The 17,328-nt window shown below is 44.3% G+C and overlaps 1 protein-coding gene across 1 annotated transcript; it reads right to left on the bottom strand.

The window, feature by feature from the left end:
- Positions 1-228: 228 nt before the first annotated feature.
- Positions 229-14,488, bottom strand: Cplx4 (complexin 4). Its single transcript, XM_090353563.1, has 3 exons — positions 14,322-14,488; positions 12,237-12,324; positions 229-556 (listed from the first exon to the last, which is right to left on the bottom strand). The coding sequence occupies exons 1-3, from the start codon at positions 14,486-14,488 to the stop codon at positions 329-331; spliced, it is 483 nt and encodes a 160-aa protein (XP_090209689.1). The 3' UTR covers positions 229-328.
- Positions 14,489-17,328: the final 2,840 nt, after the last annotated feature.

Genomic DNA, 17,328 nt, shown 5'->3' with positions numbered 1-17,328 from the left:
GGAAGGAAGTTGAAGAGGAAATGCCATCCGCTGCTATTTGCTTCTTTCTTGCTAGCCTCAAGATCTTTAAGATACATGTTCTGAACCATCATTGACAGCTGAAATTGCCCAATTCCCCCATAACGAAAAGGAAAGCCTTTCTTGCTGCTAGGATAGCTGGATGCTCTGCTAGGAACATGGAGAAGGGTCAAGTTATTGCCCATGGGTCTGTAGACAGCTTTCTCCTCATGGTTTCCCTAACTGTGTTTGCTATGTTGAAAACGCATGCTGTTAGGAATGCCAGGCAGGGTGGAAGAGCCGCCTTCCCTCCAATCCCTGCTCCTCCCATTCACATCACAGAACACTTCTGCTCTGCCGACTGCTTGATTTCAGTGAACGTGGCCTGGGCCTTTTCTTTGATGGTATCCAAGTCCATGTTCTGGAGATTCTGTAACTGCCCCAGAATAGAATCCTTATCTTCTTCCTCTTCTTGATCTTCATCTACCATTTTCCGGAGATCTTCTGGCAAATCGACATCATCTCCAGCCAACTGGATTTGAGTCTCATCCATTTCACTCTAAGTAAAAATTAAACAGAGGGAGAGAAAGAAAAAAAATGCTGGAACATGACCATCTTATGTAAAATAGATAAGCAGCAGAAAAGGGCAGTCTACTGGGGTGAACACAGTAAAAGTTAGGTGAGGCTGCTTAAAGCAGAGTCTGGTCTTGATAGGGGAGACCAAAGCTCTGGGTTGTGCTACACCTTAGGCTAACAAGAACCTTCTAAGTCCAGAGGGCTGTCAGGCGGTGAGTCCTCATCAAGCATCATTAACATTGTCTAGGAGCTTGTCAGAAATTGGAACGCTCGGGCTCTACTCCGGATAGGTTTTCAGAGATCTGATTGTAATGTGGCAAACTGAGCTTCAGGGATTCGAAAGATTAAAGGGTACCAGAAAAGCAGAAAAGGAAATGACCAGTCTTGTTATTTGTAGCCAATGCTGATGAAATCACATAAAGCTAAAATGAGCCATGTCTTAAATCACACCACATTGCCCTGGCTTAAGAAGATTTCAGCATCTGCTGAGGTGCTGCACTGAGCTAAAGCCAACTCCTCAGGGAGATATGGGATTTCCCTGGCCTAGATGCTGAGTAGAAATAACTAGAGGCCACACCTATCACCTCTAGGTGGCATGTCTGGGTAATGTATATACTATTCTTCATCTGTAAATTGGGCCACAGCAATCCCAGGACCAGCTAGGGAGGCCTGGGGGAGGGGGGGGAAGCTGTGCTCTGGAGCTGAATGTTGCCTTGCCAGTCTGGCACTTGTTTGGACCTGGGCCCTCTCTCAGTGGGATGAATTAGCTAGTGAATCTGCAAGGGCTCTCAGCCAGTTCTGTATTTCAGTTTGTTTGTGATTTACCTAACCTAACAGTCACTTTGCTCACTGATCGTCCTCTGTTTCTACAGTGGAAATGGAAACAGTATACTTCGTGGGTTGTCTCTCAGTTTGTGCAAACACATGCCATCTTCAGTCTGGTTCAAGATAAAATGACATGGAAAGACATTCCTGGGGGTTGTGGCACCTCCACCCTGACTGGTGTTTAGATCTCAGTGCATGTCACTCACGTTTGGTCCAGAATAGTGCCATAGTGGCTGTGGGCCCAGAGGTTCAGACAGCCAGCTGTCAGCGCACCAGCCAGTCAGTGGCACCCAAGACCTGGCCTTCTCTGCTGCTGAGTCTCCTGATCACAGATTTCAGAAGAGCCCAGACTGCAGCAGTCTGCGGGAACTTCACAGCAATGGCGTCCTTCCTTCCCTGGCAGAGGAGGTTGGATGCTGGGATTTACTTTGCCTCACAAGTCCAAGAAAGAATTTGGATAACCCCAATTTCCACCAAAAAGTAGATCTCAAAGTGGGGTCTGTTGGCCAGCAGCATCAGGGTTGCCTGCCGCTCTCCCTCCTTGTGGACCTGGGGATTGAACCCAGGGCATTGCACATTATAGGCAGGCGTTTTACCACTTAAGCATTTTTTGTTTTGTTTAGTTTTTTGCATATTTTTGCCAGTCCTGAGGCTTGAGCACTGTTCTTGGGCTTTTTCAAGGCTAGAGCTCTACCACTTGAGGCACAACACCCCTTTCCGCTTTTTTCTATATATGTGGTACCGAGGTCTTTGTGCATGCTAGGCAAGCACTCTACCACTAGGCCAAACTCCCAGCCCCACTTTTTGCATTTTCAAACAACGTCTTTCTATTGCTAGTTTTCTAGGCTGGGCTCTCAAGTAAATGGGACAGCAGGCATGTGCCCAGCTTTTTTCTGCATTTCTTCAAGATGGACTCCTACAATGTCAGAGCCCAGCAGAATCTCCAGCATGGAGACACAGTCCATAGTGGTTTACCGAGAGATTCAGTGAACCTATTCTCAGAGCCTACCACAGCCTAATCCTGAACGAATGTATAGGTGTTCTTATCCACACACGGAAGCGTGGATATGTGTCTTGGAGCTGTGGAGGATTCGGATGGTAACTGTGTTCTTCAGAACCTCGAGAGCATTCTAGCAGTGGCAGCTCGACATCAGCGTGTACCCGAGGTGGAGAGGACTTCACACCATGTCCCTCAGAACCTCCCCTGACTCCTGTCTTTGCTCCACAGGCTTTGGTTTTCATAACAAGACATCCAGGTGTTTTCCTTTCATCACTAGTCCCTGGCTTCTAGACGAAATCTAGTCAGGTACCAATTCCCCTTCCTTCTGGTCAGGCCCACTTTAGAACCTGAGCAGGGTACAGCATGAGACTGACAGAAGTCTCTGGCTTATGGTTTGGCCTTTGCCAGCCATGGGCCCATGGAGAGCCCAGTCCTGGTTCTATCCATTCCTACTCAGGTGCCTGGGCCTGTCCAGAAGGCCTGGGAAAGCCCTAGGAAACACAGACAGGACACCGGGATTCTGAGTAGCTAGAAGAAAAAGAGGATAGACTGCAGGTGGGCATGCCCCATGGCTTTCCACGAAGAGATATGACCAGGAAAAGGCAGAGAGGTCTTGTCATGTACGAGGGTCAGAGAAGGTGGCCTCAGTTGTGCAGATCTCAAGGCAGAGCTGGATGCAGTAAATACTGTGGTCAGAGAGTCCTTCACTCACTGTCCACTGGAAGGCAATAATACCAGCCTTCCCTCTAACAGCAGCTGATCTAAGTGCTCTAGCTGCAGAAGTGTTTTCTCCGGGCTGTTGCTGTGCCATGAATAGCTCTGACTAAGGCTGGGGCAAGTAGATCAGGTTACGGAGTGGCTAGAGGAAAGTAACAGAGTAATAGGATAGAATGTGGGTGTCTGGCTTCCTTAGCATTGGGTTCAAATCAAGCCTCACTCTCCCTAGACTATGGTCCTGGAAGGTGGCCTACAATGAGAAAAAGAGTTGAGACTTGGAAATCGGAAGCCATAAGTTCAAGTCCTGTGGTTTGAGCTGTCATTCACTCTCCGTGTGGCTTTGGGGACTCACCTTCGGTGCTTGATGTCCAATGCAAAGACCACCTAGAGGATTATTCTGCTGGCTGGAGAAGGTACGGTGTGAAATGGCCTCATGAGCTTCCATCCCAGGGCACAGGGTGGCCATGGCTACTAAGGTTTCAGAGGAAAGAGACAGCTCTGGGTCTGGGTCCCTGCCACTCGAAGACCTGGATTGTGAATCTCGAGTGGGAGCCCACGGGCCTTAAGAGTGTGAGTTAGGACAGAGTCAAGCATGAGTGGACTCTGGGTAGTCACGCTTCTCCCTTTCCTTGCAAACCACCTGCTGACGGACCCTTGACTATGATTTGCACAATGAATGTCTTGCCCAGATTTCTGCTGACCAGTTGCAAATCTTAAGTGGAGAGAACAGGGATATTCAGATACAGTTCACCATTTGAGGAAAGGCGATGTCCCATCACAGCTCCCAGTCCAAGAGAAGTTAGAGCCAGCACAGTGGGGCTGGAAGCAGGTCAGGGAGGGGGCTGAGGGCTGGGCTGGGTCAGCGAGTGAGGGAATGAGCATATCATTAGGGGACTCACAGGAGACTCTCCTACATGTCATTCCATTTCTATAAATCTCACCCACTTAGGATAGTGTTTGGTGCATTTAACAACTATTTATTTTATGCCAATGGATAGAATCCACCTTAAACTCTTCTTTCTTCAACAGGCTCATTAGTATAGTTATTGCCAAAGTTGACTGCCTCCTCCTCCTCATTATTATTTACTGCGTTCCAATACTAGGGCTTGAACTCAGGGCACGGGCACTGTCCTGTAGCCTTTATACCCAGGGCTGGTGCTCTACTACTTGAGCCACAGCTCTACTTCCTGCTTTTTGCTCGTTCATTGGAGGTAAGAGTCTCATGAACTTACCTGCCTGGACTGGATTGGACCTGTGATCCTCTAATTCCAGTCTCGTGAATAGCCATCCTCTACTCAAAAACATCATGTCCTGAGGTGTCCTTCCCCGTTGCTGACCAAGGATTACTCTAGACTGCAGACCTGCCCTGTCCTGAGTCTTGATAGCTGACCTTCTTTGATTACATGAGATGAGGTGAGAAGTTACCTTGAGTGGTTTTGTCTTCAAAAGGCTGCATGCGCACCACTTGTTTCGTCCTGTCCACTTGCCTTTGAGTGAATACCAGTTCAAGCCGTGCTGTGTGATTTAATGCTGTGCTAGCATTGGTCACTTATTTGGGGAGTACAGTTTTTCCACACAGCTGTTCGGAGGTTTCCAGCTTCACGAAAGCACTGCTCCCAGCAGCTCCTGCTCCTCTAAAGCCACTTCTCTGTGCTTATTCTGAGGCAGGCACTTCCCAGAGTGCTCGGTGCCAGTACCCAAGCCTGTGATCCCAGCTGCTCAGGAGGTAAGATCTGAGGATAATGATTCAAAGCCAGACTGGGCAGGAAAGTCTGTGAGACTAATTAACCATCAAAAAAGCCACAAGTGGTAGAGTGCTAGCCTTGAGTGAAAAAGCTCAGGGACAGTGTCCAGGTCCTCAGTTCACGCCCCACTACCAGCCCTAAGTTTCTTAGGCAATTCCAGGGTGGGCATTTTTCTGGCTGCTTCTCCTGCTTACTGCACTAGGGTTCTTGCTCTGAGCTACTTAACGAGCCTGCAGCAGCAGCAGCATCAAACCAGACAGATGGTGGAGATTTGTCTTGTTAAATAATCACCCTCCAACTCCCTCTCGTGCAGGTCCTGAGGCTTCAACTTGTCCTTCAGTTTTATTTCATCCAAGGCTGGCATTCTACTCCTCGAGCCACATCTCCACATGCAGTATTTTGCTGATCAATTGGAGATAAGAGTCACACGGACTTTCCTGCCTGGGCTGGCTTTGAACCAAGGTCCTCAGCTCTCAGCTCTTGAATAGCTGGGATTATAGGCATAGGCCCCCAAAGCCTGGCTGGATCTCAGTTTTTAATGTTGACTGAACATATACACCTGGGGCTGTCCAGTCAAGAATTTCTAGATACCAGCATGAACCACTTTTTCCTTTTCTTCTAGGGACTCAAGATGCTTCTAAAGGCCACAGATCCAGCTTTTCATAACAGATGAGGAAATCAAGACCTCAAGAGAAGAAAACACACACACACACACACACACACACACACACACACAGCCACTCCTCTTGTTAGAAATGTCTTCCTCCTGTTAACCTAGCATGGCTGCCAGACTGGCCTAGCAGAAAACCTGGTCTGTGGGGTCAGGCTGGCTTGGGGTGGGATCTTACTGTCCACATGCAGGCTGTGTGATGTTGAGAAGCTACAGTCCCTCTCTGAGCCAGTGTTCTCACAGCAGAGGTGAGCTATACCTACCTTCGAGTGGGTTACATGAGAAGGCTGTGTGGCTGAGGGACAGACACTGAAACCTGCCCCTCTATGTTTCACCGCATTTTCTTCCCAGCCATCCCTGGCTTCCTCCATTTAGGGGCTGGGTGGGAGAAGCAAATGGACCAAGAACTGGGGCAGGTTGGGGAGGGGAAGAAGGAAAGGCTGTGCGGGGAGCTGTGTGCAGGCAGGCAGCTCCCCTCACAGGAAGGCTCCGCATCTCAGATCCTGCAAGGCAACGTCAAGAAATCCCACTCTGAAGGAAGCTGCCCATTTATCCCCCCGCCAAGATCAATTCCAAACTCAATGCTAACCCATTCAAACGTAACACATTTAAAGAGAGCTTTCTGGGATGTTTCGTCTATGTTCAACTGGATCAGTAATGAACTAGGCCCTTCCTGTAGCAGACAAACACCAGGTGGAACTAAATCGCCCATCTCAGCAGGGGCCATGAGGTTATTCTCCAATGACTAACCCAGACTGACAATTCCGCTAATAGGATTAGAATTCATTGTGGAACTCTTTTCTCTTTATTAATTTGGCTTGACTCACATATACATTTTTGAATTGGCTGGGGACAGGGTCCATTAGCTTTTAGAAAAAAATTTTGCAGCCTTAAGACATGTGATTTCCTACATTTGAGGAACTAGGGCATTTCAATTATAATAACATAAAGTAAGTTTTGTGTGTTATGCAAAAATGTAATGTCTGATTTGTTCTTTGTGAGAAAATCTACTTGAAGTCTCTCCTCTGTTCTTGATATAGTTCTTTGAGAAAGTTACTTTCCCTGAATATTTTCCCTAATAATATCCATTTATTCAGCAGTGTGTGTGTGTGTGTGTGTGTGTGTGTGTCCAAGATGGTTACCAGAAGGGTAACTTTTCCATCTTTCTGCCCAGAGTCATATAGTGTGTATAAATAAAGACATGTACCAAAGTGTGGGACATGAAGGAGGGTAGCCCAATTTAGCCTTATGTGGGAAAAGGAAGGTCATGGAAATTTCTGGAAGAAGCAAGCACTAAAACAAATATTATGGAAAGGAAAGGGGCCATAAGGAACAGGGTGCAGTGACCGAGTAGAGGAAGGTCCTGGCTAGACAGGGAGTAGCAGGAGGCAAAGTTGGAAAAACAGAAGTGACAGCATGGTGCACAGGCTATTTTGGTCTTTATCCTAAAAAGTCACCATCAGCCTTCTAAAAACAAGGGGGGCGGTGTTTGGGGGAGGGTATCTGGCTCATGTCTGTGAGCCTAGCTCCACAGAAGACTGAGATCTGAGGATTGTGGTTCGAAGCCAGCCTGAAATTCATCTCTAATTAACCACCGAAAAGCCAAGCAAACTGTGCCTCAAGTGATAGAATGCCAGCTAGGGGACAGGGATCAGGCCCTGAATTTAAGCCCCAGTATTGGTGTAAAAAAACACACAGACAAACAAACAAATAAGCAAACAGAAAACAAGGGGAAAAAGCAGGTTCTGATCTGCATTTGGGAACCCTTGCTCTGCACACTCGAAGTATGTAACTGTTGCTGTGCAAGGAGAGATGGAAAATAACAGAGGTGTACTGGCTATAGGGAGGAGCCACTATCCCAGGATGATTTGGGGGAGATTTGCTCTTTGCCAGACTTGAAGCCACAATGGGGGCATGGGGAAAGTCAGGGCTACTTCTGGATGCCAGCTGGAGCTAGCTGACCAGGAGAGCCATCCGTGCAGACAGAAGGCACAGGAGAAGCTGGGGAGGACAGCAAGCAAGAGTGTTTTGTACACAGCTTGCTCTGCCTGTGAGATGTCCAGCTGAGGGGAAGATGGAGTCATTCAGGAAGCAGGTGTGGGCCAGAGATCCAGCTCTGAAGGAGCATGGATTCGTAAGGAGCTGAAAACAACAGCCAGATGCAGCTACCCAGCAACAATATGAAGACTTGAGCAAAAGAACTAACTGTGGGCATGCTGGAAGTTCTAAAAATTCAGCAGCATGCTGGAGACAACCCAGTAGGAAGACAAAGAAAAAAGAATTGGAAGGATGTGAAATACAGAAGCACGAAGGCAGGAGAGTGAGGGCTAAATAAGCAAAGAGACCCTGAAAGAAAAAAATAGACAGAACGCAGAACATCTGAAGAAAGAAGGCTCCTGCAGAGTGGGAACATTTCAAGGAAGATGCCTAGCAAGGAATGTTCACTCAGAAAGCACCGATGGGAGAGACATGTAAGGCGGAGGCCAATAGAAGAGAAGAAACTGAAGGTGGAGGCTCAGGAATCACAGAGACAAGATTTAGTGTAATCTGAGCACCTTGGATTACTTGAGGCATTAATAAAATGTGGTTCTAAATTGGATCCTATAAGTTGTTAAGTCCTACAATGACTCATAATTGAAAACTAGAGGAAGCCAGTATAGCCTGGATGTGTGATGAACAGGGAAACAACTGATAGAGATGTGGACACATAGATACATAATGGGGACCCCTGGAATTTGTTTGCTGTGCTTATTTAGTTACTCATCTGATTACTGCAGTGAACAAGAGTCATTAAAAAGACATAGATACATAGTACAGTCATTAGTAGTTAGCAACCAACTTGGAACTTCAGACATTTAACTGTCTCAAGGGCCAGGGCCCACATTGCTCCTTATGAAAGCGTTCAGATTTGTTTGCACCAGCCAGTAGTAGAATGAAACTTTCTTTCATAGGAAACATCAGCCAAATAATGTCTCAAGAAAATACAGTTCCAGGGGCCAGGAATGTAGGCTAGTGGTAGAGTACTTGCCTAGCATGCACAAAGCCCTGGGTTTGATTCTTCCATACTACATACTAAGAAAAAGTCGGAAGTGGTACTGTGGCTCAAGTGGCAGGGTGCTAGCCTTGAGCACCAAAATGATCAAGGACAGTGCCCAGGCCCTGAGTTCAAGCCCCAGGACTGACAAAAGAAAAGAAAATACAGTTCTAATTCCAAGATATGACCTAGTTATCCTTATTAGACCTGGCAGTTCCTGGGAAGATATTTTCTCAAATCTGCTCCCTGTTGAGACTTGGAGAGGGGAAGGGTCTGAACTGGCTCCCAAAGTTATGTAATTTCTGTGGTGGGACCCTAGGAGATTGTAAATGAAGTACCCAGGGACTGTCCTTTGTTCATAGGAAGATGTGCTGGGCTTGTCTAGTTCTTGTAGACTTTAATACTATTGCTGGGCCAATGTGGATTTTATGACACAGGCTACCACATCCTGCAAACCTGGCAAGGACAGGGGGTCATTTGGCACCCACTGGAGTTTAGTGACCTTTGCCTCTAGCCCAGTGCCACTTGTTTTGTGAGATTGTCCAATTCTACATCTGCCTCCATAGAGGAGAGAGTTCAGAAGGAGTTCAAGGAGAAAGCACATGGCAGGGAAAAGTAGAGGATTCATAAAGAATAAGGAGGCTCAAGTCTCTTCTGTCACTGTAAGCTTTGTCCCTTGGTTCACATGATTCTTAGGCCGAGGTAGAGTGTTGTACCTAGGGCCTGTGATTTGGTGAACGTTCTGTAATAGAAAGCTGCCACTCGGACTCCAGGAGTCAAGGAGTTGCAGTACCAGGGTCTTCTCAATTTGCACATTAGTTCTAAGAAGAGAATTGAAGGGATAGGGAGGGAAGCTATGGATGTCATGTTCCAGAGGTGACCACAGATGGGATTCATGTAATGAACAGATATTAAGAAGTAAAAGAAACAAGAGCCATATAATGTGTGATTGCTATTCTTAATATACTGTGTTATTTCTCATCTCTTCTGATATCCCTTGGTTATTCTCATATTGTTACAATATCTTACCTTGTTATCCGGTGTATTGTATATAAGATTATTTCTTTGAAATAGGAAAGGGAAGAGGAAAAACATGATGAGGGGAAGAGGGTGGGATGATGGAAATGGGGACAAAAACATGAGAAGGGGTATCAATGTGTGTGACCTTCTATCTGGAGAATATAACTGTAACCCCTCCAGTCCTGGGCTTGAGCTCAGGGCCTGAGCACTGTCCTTGGACTTTCTCAAGGACAGAGCTCTACCACTTGAGCCTCAGCACCACTTCCAGCTTTTTTCTATGTATGTGCTACCGAGGAATCGAACCCGGGTCTTCGTGCATGCTAGGCAAGCACTTTAACCACTAGGCCAAACTCCCGGCCCCTATTAACTACAATTTAAAAAAAGAAAAAGAAAAAAGCCTGCAGGTTTCGCCTGAGCCCTCGGGGCATGATTTTCTGGTGCTGGCCACCAGGGGGCGTTGGAGGTGTGGGTCTCCTTGCAGGTGGCTGCTGGAATCACAGTCCTGGTGTTTGTCTCCATGTATCTCCCAGAGCCTCTCTGAACCTTCATGGGCTCATCAGTGGGTGAAAAGATGGGAATGTATGAGGGATCATGTGTCAGGTGACACATGGGAGGCGAAGGGGGTGCTGGCCTGCAAATGCAGGGTGCTTACCCAGTTTGGAGACAGCCACATCTGGTGATGACTGGAGCTTTGTGAAATGTGATCTGCTTGATTTTTTTCTTTATTCTGTAGTTTCTATTAAGTATTATTTTGACAGATAGCTATGCGTTGAAAAGCTATGTGCTTTTCAAAATCCATACAATTATATAACTGATTTCAATGTCTTCTTTTTTAAACTTTTTTTTTCTTGAAAGATTGTGTGTAGAATCAAGTTTTTACAAAATGCACTTGTAATATGGAACTATAGGAGGGCGGCCTGTGAAAGGAAGCTTGGCAGCGAACTAGGATGGTAGTGAGAAGATGTAGACTGCTTTCAGGGAAATTCTCATGGGGAATTCAGGCGGCCACTTGTAAAACACTAGACAGCAGGAGACAGACAGAAGAGAGTCTTCCCTGGCCACTGAGGTGGGGACATTTTCCTGAAATATGGAGGCAGTACAGGTTGCTCCCAAACTCTTAGCACTGTTTCAAATCGAGTTCAAAACTGCTCTAAAATGGACAACTTGTATAGAACTCAAGGGAACTGTATTCAGATCATTTTGTACATTGCTCTTTTTCGTGTCAGGGGACCTGACCTCCATTCCTTATTTTGTGGATGGGTAGCTGTGAGATTTTATTAACTTATATGATTTTACCCTCTTGGACTATAATCTCCCCAGGTTTTGAAGAGGGTCCCAACTTTAGATTAGCTAAACTTCAAATGTTTCCCCCCACCCCGTCCCAAGGTCTATGAAAACAATCAGGTGAGGTTTCAAACACAGTGTGCATTAGAAACAGGTAGAGAAGAGGGGCGCATGAGCAGAGGTAAGAAGCCCACCATGGAAGCTACTGGGCCAGTGTGTAACTCAGCTGGCTGCCTTTACCACCTTCCCTAGGCCGCTCTGTTCTCCAGGCCAATCTGAGGTTACCCATCTCACGATGATAACTCATTCCTCCTCTGTCCATAGCTGGAATGGCTCTTGTTCACAGAATGGCACAGAGAACTGAGATCAGTTCTCTGGGCTCCTAAGTCCAATGTGTTCACCCCTAAGAATCTAGACATGAGCAAGAACAATTGACTCACTACTAGGGAAGGAAAGGGTTGAAGGCTCAGATTGTTTCAGTTTGCGAGTCTGGAACTGATGAATCAATAACACTACAGGAATGTGTCAAGCCTAGACCTTTCTGGACCTCTGCAGGTTTCCATCAAAAAAGGAGAGCTTCCGCAGGCTGGGAGTTTGGCCTAGTGGTAGAGTGCTTGCCTAGCATGCACGAAGACCCGGGTTCGATTCTTTGGTACCACATACTTAGAAAAAGCCAGAAGTGGTGCTGAGGCTCAAGTGGTAGAGTTCTAGCCTTGAGAAAAATCCAAGGACAGTGCTCAGGCCCTGAGCTTAAGCCCAAAATAAAACTGGCAAAAAAAAAAAAAAAAAGAGAGCTTCCTATACACCGAGCACATTGCAGCAGTAATCAGAGCTATCATCTGTTGAGATCCTGCCAGCTATCAGACAACCCTACTGCATCTTCATGTTACCTCAGTTGAACCTATACTGGGTTAAGTATTATCATTGCCATTTTGGGAAACTGAGGCCATCTGCTGGCCTTCCCCAAACCATCTGAAGACTCAAGTGACGGTAAAGAATGGGGCCAGGGGTCTAGAATCCACTCACCAAAGTCAACTGAGCCCATTTCCACTTGTGTATAAAATGTGTTTTCTTTATATATTCACATAATCCTATCTGCTATAGTTTAAGACATCATCTTTTGCATGGAAATGGAATTTACTCGAGTTAAATAACATGAACTAGGTTTTATGAGCTCTTAATTCAATGCTTACTTCATGATAGTGAATTAAGACATCTATACGCATATATATATATATATACACACACACACACACACACACATATATATATATATATATATATATTCGTGAACATGGCCTTTGGTTAATCAAACACTGTTTTTATTAGTGAGGATGTGATGCAGTACTTCTGTGCTCAGGGTCTTACCTTAGGAAGCCTGTACTTTTCCCTGAGGTGGACTCTGAGACACGCCCTCTCTGCTTTCTTTTGTGTAAATGCAGCATCTCTTTCCATCCTGAAAGGTAAATCAATAGAACAAAGAATCTTAAAGACATAGGTAGTCCAGGACAATTTAGCTGCTGCTCAGATCTGGATTCTAGGATACCCCAGAGTATTCTCCATCATCAGACACCTGAACATTTTGAACCTTTTCCATTGTACCCCCTAATATCTGCCTCTCTTTTACTCTGCTGTCATCACTGGTACAGGAATCCCTAACACTCCTTGGGTCTAGGAAATTCTTTGTGATGTAAACCAAGAGAGGGATGGTGTTTTCATTCCTGGTGCAACTGCTCACATGGTCCAGGACCTTAAATTATATGAGGAATATAAGGAAGGTCCAAAATCTGACTCCAGCCATGCTGTGTCAGAACCCCTCAGGAAGGGGAGGGAAGGAGAAGGAGAGGGAGAGAAGCTACATTTTATAGATAATATAAAATCATTTAGAATAATCTATATTATAGTAATATATTAAATATAGTAATATATTAGCATATAAAATATAATAATATATAGCAATATATTAAATATAATAAAGGAATATATTACATAACATATTCATCACATATAGTATTATATAATGAAGTAATGTAATAAAGTAATACCACAGGTATTAAAGTAAAATAATGTAAGGCTATTTCCCTTCATTGTCTTCCTCTTCAGGTGCCAATTTAGGCACAGTAGTTCCTTCAGGCTGGGAGAAGGTAGACTCAAACAAGTTAGGTTAGATTTCCATCTTGCCAGAGCAGGGTTCTGAGCTATGGATGACCTAATGATTCTTCTCATTTGGAATGCACATGCTTGCTTATAATAATCCAGACAAAAATAGACACTTTTAGAGTATTAGTTCTTGATTATTTAGAAAACTCTTATATTAATTTCACTTTAACCTTTTAAAAATAAAGTATAGATTATATTTATTTAAGGATTAATCTTTGAGTAATGAAAAATTATTGATATTTACATTTTATAATATCCAAAGAAAATGTTATTAATATTTTAATGCTTATTTATTGCGTTTTAGATCGCCAAGACAATGCCTTATTTTTAGAAGTATAGAGCTAAAATATTTGGGGCTTAAACAATCATATCTGTAGTGTAATTTTTTTTAAGATCATTTTGCTTACTCTACAAGTCAATGGAAAATAGTTGACTCTACATGATTGGTACACGAGTATTCAAAATACCCTTCTTTTCTGTATGTTTAGCATTTCCAATAATAGTTCACAATTTTGTCATAGTTTTACAAACCTACCTCTTGTGATACATTTGTTGCATTACATATTCTGGGTATTTTAGTAAGAGACTGAGAAAGTTGCATTGTATTTCCACCTCTGTATCTCTTTCTCCCCTCCTCTCCCCGGTCTTCTAGGAATTAAATCTGAATCCTGACAAATTAAAAACTTGTCAAGAGGCTACATTTCAGAAAGTTTATAAGGTAGTTAAACTCATCCTTCTGGAAAGTGTGACGCTGCTTTAAGAATGGCAGATACATTCCTTTTCCATTGTCCATTTCCACTTGGGTAGGGGGAGGCAGGGCTATGGGTAGTTCATTTTAGCAGAACAAAGTTTCCTGTGATTAAAGGTAAACTGTCCAAGGAAAAGCTTTTTTTTTTTTTTTTTTTTGTGGTGGGTCATGGGACTTGAACTGGGCCTGGGCGCCTTCCCTGAGCTCTTCAGCTCAAGGTTACCACCCTACCCCTGGGCCTGGGCATGGTCCCGAGCTCTTCAGTTCAAGGCTACCACCCTACCCTTGAGCCAAGCCCCACCTCCCCGTTTTCTAGAGGTTAACTGGAGATAAGAGGCTCGGGTCTTTTTGTTCCCGGGCTGGCTTTGAACCTTGATCCTCAGATCTTAGCCTCGTGAGTAGCTAGGATTACAGGCACGAGCCACTGCGTGTGCCCGGTAGGAGAAGAATTCTTAAAGGTGAAAAAAAACCCCAAAACAAAGAGCAATCAGCTCGGGGGCTGGAGATCCTGTGGCCTGCAGGAAGCAAAGGCTCTAAGTACTCACTTCTCCTCAATCATCTGCTTCTGGTATTCCTCATGCTCCTCTCTAGTCATCCCTTGGGCTGCAGCAGGGTCTGAAGGACTTCCTTCTTCTTTTTTCTCGTCAGTCCCACCTCCAAATCCTAGATTCTTTACCTGGTTACTTATCATATTTTTCACAAAGAAAGCCATTATGGCTGCCCTGCAAAAATGAAACCTCAAGCACAGATAAAACCTTTAAGGAAAAAAGTAAAACAGAAAAGAAAACCAACCAACCAACCAGACAAAGATAAAACTCCAAATATCCTCCCGGACAACCACACATTTACGAGCAAAGGATTTGCAGGGCTGCCTCTGTTCAAGGGCATGGTTATAGGGGAGAGTGGTTTGTGGGTCGTAAGCTGGATTAAAGGGTAAACTCTTAGTATAGAGGCAGATGTTCTGATTATCAAAGCCCATGGTCAGATGCAACGGAAGACCTTCTGATTAATGCACTCAGCTAATTTCCCAGCAAAGATACCCCTCATAGACTCAGTCCCCGACTCTCTAAACAGTTCTCAATTTTATTGCCTTTGCAATGCAGGGATGGAACTGGCTGGGTGAGTGCTTCACTGCTGAGCTGTGTTCCCAAGACCCTCATTTTCAAATTATAAACCCAGTAGGGTTTCATCAGGAGTCTCCTTTCAGTTCAATTACTCAGAGCCCACTGATTAGATAGCTGTTGTGGAATTTCCAAATTCCAGTCTTTGGTTTCAACATCCTGTCGAAAACCTTAGTCCAATCAGACTCAAACCCAGAATGCTTCATTAAGCAAAAATAATCCTTTTGATCCATATTTTTATCTCATTGGACTGTAAAGATTAATTTTTTTTCCATTTGCTTGGGTTTTGTCCAGCTTTGATGGGATATGCACAAGTTAGACACTTGCGTCTGAAGTGCGAGCTGTGGTCCGAGCCGAGGTCCTGGGGTCCCACTGGAAGGTGAGTTCAGCCAGTCTGGCTCTTCGTGTACACTCTGTGGGAAGGATGTGTGTGCTATTTTCAAGGTGAGTCCTCTCTATGCACCCTTACACACAGGTCACTTCCTGGGTCTTCTTCATTTGTCTGGATACAACTTGGACAGTGTTTCCTAATGTAGCAGCTTCAACGCTCCTTCTGGTTTTCTTCAGGTCAAGGTAAGCACTGGGGATGGCTAAGACTTTAATCTATGTTAGCATGCTTCTAATTAAGGCACACCAGGAGAGGGAGGTGGGGAGGGAGAGCTGGGAGCTGTTTGTAACCTCAGCTCCCTGTTTTCTCATAAGGCAGAAATCATCTCAAAAGATAATGACCACCCCTCGGATAGCATAGAATGATATGATCTGGATTTTTAAAAAAATACATAAAATGCTTCTTTTGTATATTTTAAAGGTCTGCTTTTTGTTTTACTAATGTTTTAAAAATTCTGCTCCCATGGCCTTAATAAGAAAGACAAATGGAGATAATTTGGAATGAGCTATACTCATTCCTCAGTGAACTCCAGCTCAAAGCGTGCATCTACACTCACGTTCACTTCTCCAAACATTATCTCTAAGTGTGCTCCATTTATAATGAGTTTTATTTCATCTCCATCTAAACTGAGGGGTGCTGCTAACACTGGTTTCACCCACCTTTTCAGACTGAGTCTTAGTAGCTATTCTCTCTTAAAGAATGAAATAATAATAAAAATTCATTTTAGTATAATTACCTAAATTGTCATTTCATTATAGTATCTATTCTCTAAAATCGGTTTGTAAGGCAGTTCCCTCCCCTCCCCGCTTCCCTGGACATTTCCTGTGTGCATGTAAGGAGTGTGATGACATCAGCATGCGAGCTATCACTCGCTATTGCTGTGGTTTACCGGCTCCCCAACAGGTTATTTCATTGTGAACTGAATCCTTTCTGAAAACATGTTTAACTCCCCTGTATTACAATGGTCCCTTTTCATGTAGACATCTAGTCACTATTTGCTTCTGAGTGTAGAAGCTTTATAGAATTGTTCCTAGAAGCTTCCCTTCCTCCAGAAGTGAAATCAAATACTCAAGGATTTAAGAACTAGGATCACAGATACCTTTCCAAAAGCTCTTTCCAAGGATTGAATAAAACCTCTGTTCCTTCCTGGGGCCTGGGAGCCCTGCACGAGATGGGCCCAAGCTTCTCCAGCACATGGATCTTCGCCCGTGTGTCTTCCACCACAGTGGTGTGGGCCCCCAGTCCTGGATTGCTCTTCTCCCACATCTCAGTCTGGCACATCCTTAAACATTCTTCTTAGAGGGAATTTCCTGACCCACCTCCACCACTCCATACTCAGAGGTACGGACAGAGTCTCCAGATCTGCTGTCAGCAACCTACTGGACATTATGTTTTCCTTGAATCAGTCGTTCACTTCAGTATTAGAGTGTAAGCTCTGAGAGAAGCTAGTCCAGTTTTGTTCACTTTTGTGCATTTTCATCTCTTACAATCATGCTCAGACCATAGTAAGTGGTTGATTAAAATCTGGAGGGGAAAAAAACGAGTGAATGATTGTTTCTAGGTGTAATGGCTTATTTGAAGCCATTTCATCTTTAGGGGAGGTTAATGAAGTTATTGCTTTATGCAGGGCTATCATCTTAGCACCCAGCAAATCAAAGCTACACTGTTGCTGACTTCTTTGCCATATCCCAGGAACAAAGTACTAGCTATAGCTTTAAAAAGTGATATCTTACCCTGATTTAATGGATCACTATTATAAATACTGATTAGTTATGACTTACTCGGCTTGAAAGATTTTGATGGCATCTGACCCAAAGAATTTACTAGAGAAATAATAATCTCATTAGAGGATTTTAGGAAGTTATCACATTCAAATAACATAAATCAATTTAGGTACTTCACTCTGGGTGTTTCTTTTTACATTAAAGTTCAATTATTTTGGCCAGTAACTAAGGTTTGTTTGTGGTGTCATTTTAATTTTTAAGGCTTTCCTAAGAAACTGGCTTTTAGATTGTCCTGGCTCAGTCATTCTGTCCTCTTAGT

Source organism: Megascapheus bottae, chromosome 19 (genome assembly GCF_031878675.1).
Source record: "Megascapheus bottae isolate mThoBot1 chromosome 19, mThoBot2.hap1, whole genome shotgun sequence".
In the NCBI taxonomy this organism is placed as follows: domain Eukaryota; kingdom Metazoa; phylum Chordata; class Mammalia; order Rodentia; family Geomyidae; genus Megascapheus; species Megascapheus bottae.
Note: the sequence above shows the minus strand (reverse complement) of the source record. Positions and strands in the feature narration are given on the sequence as shown.

Bases quoted from the DNA above. Each gene is read 5' to 3' on its own strand.
- Cplx4 (XM_090353563.1), bottom strand. From the start codon at position 14,488: ATGGCTTTCTTTGTGAAAAATATGATAAGTAACCAGGTAAAGAATCTA. The intron at 12,325-14,321 runs GTGAGTACTTAG...TTTACCTTTCAG, and splicing joins AAGCAGATGATTGAGGAGAA to GATGGAAAGAGATGCTGCAT. The intron at 557-12,236 runs GTAAGACCCTGA...ATTTTTACTTAG, and splicing joins AAAAGTACAGGCTTCCTAAG to AGTGAAATGGATGAGACTCA.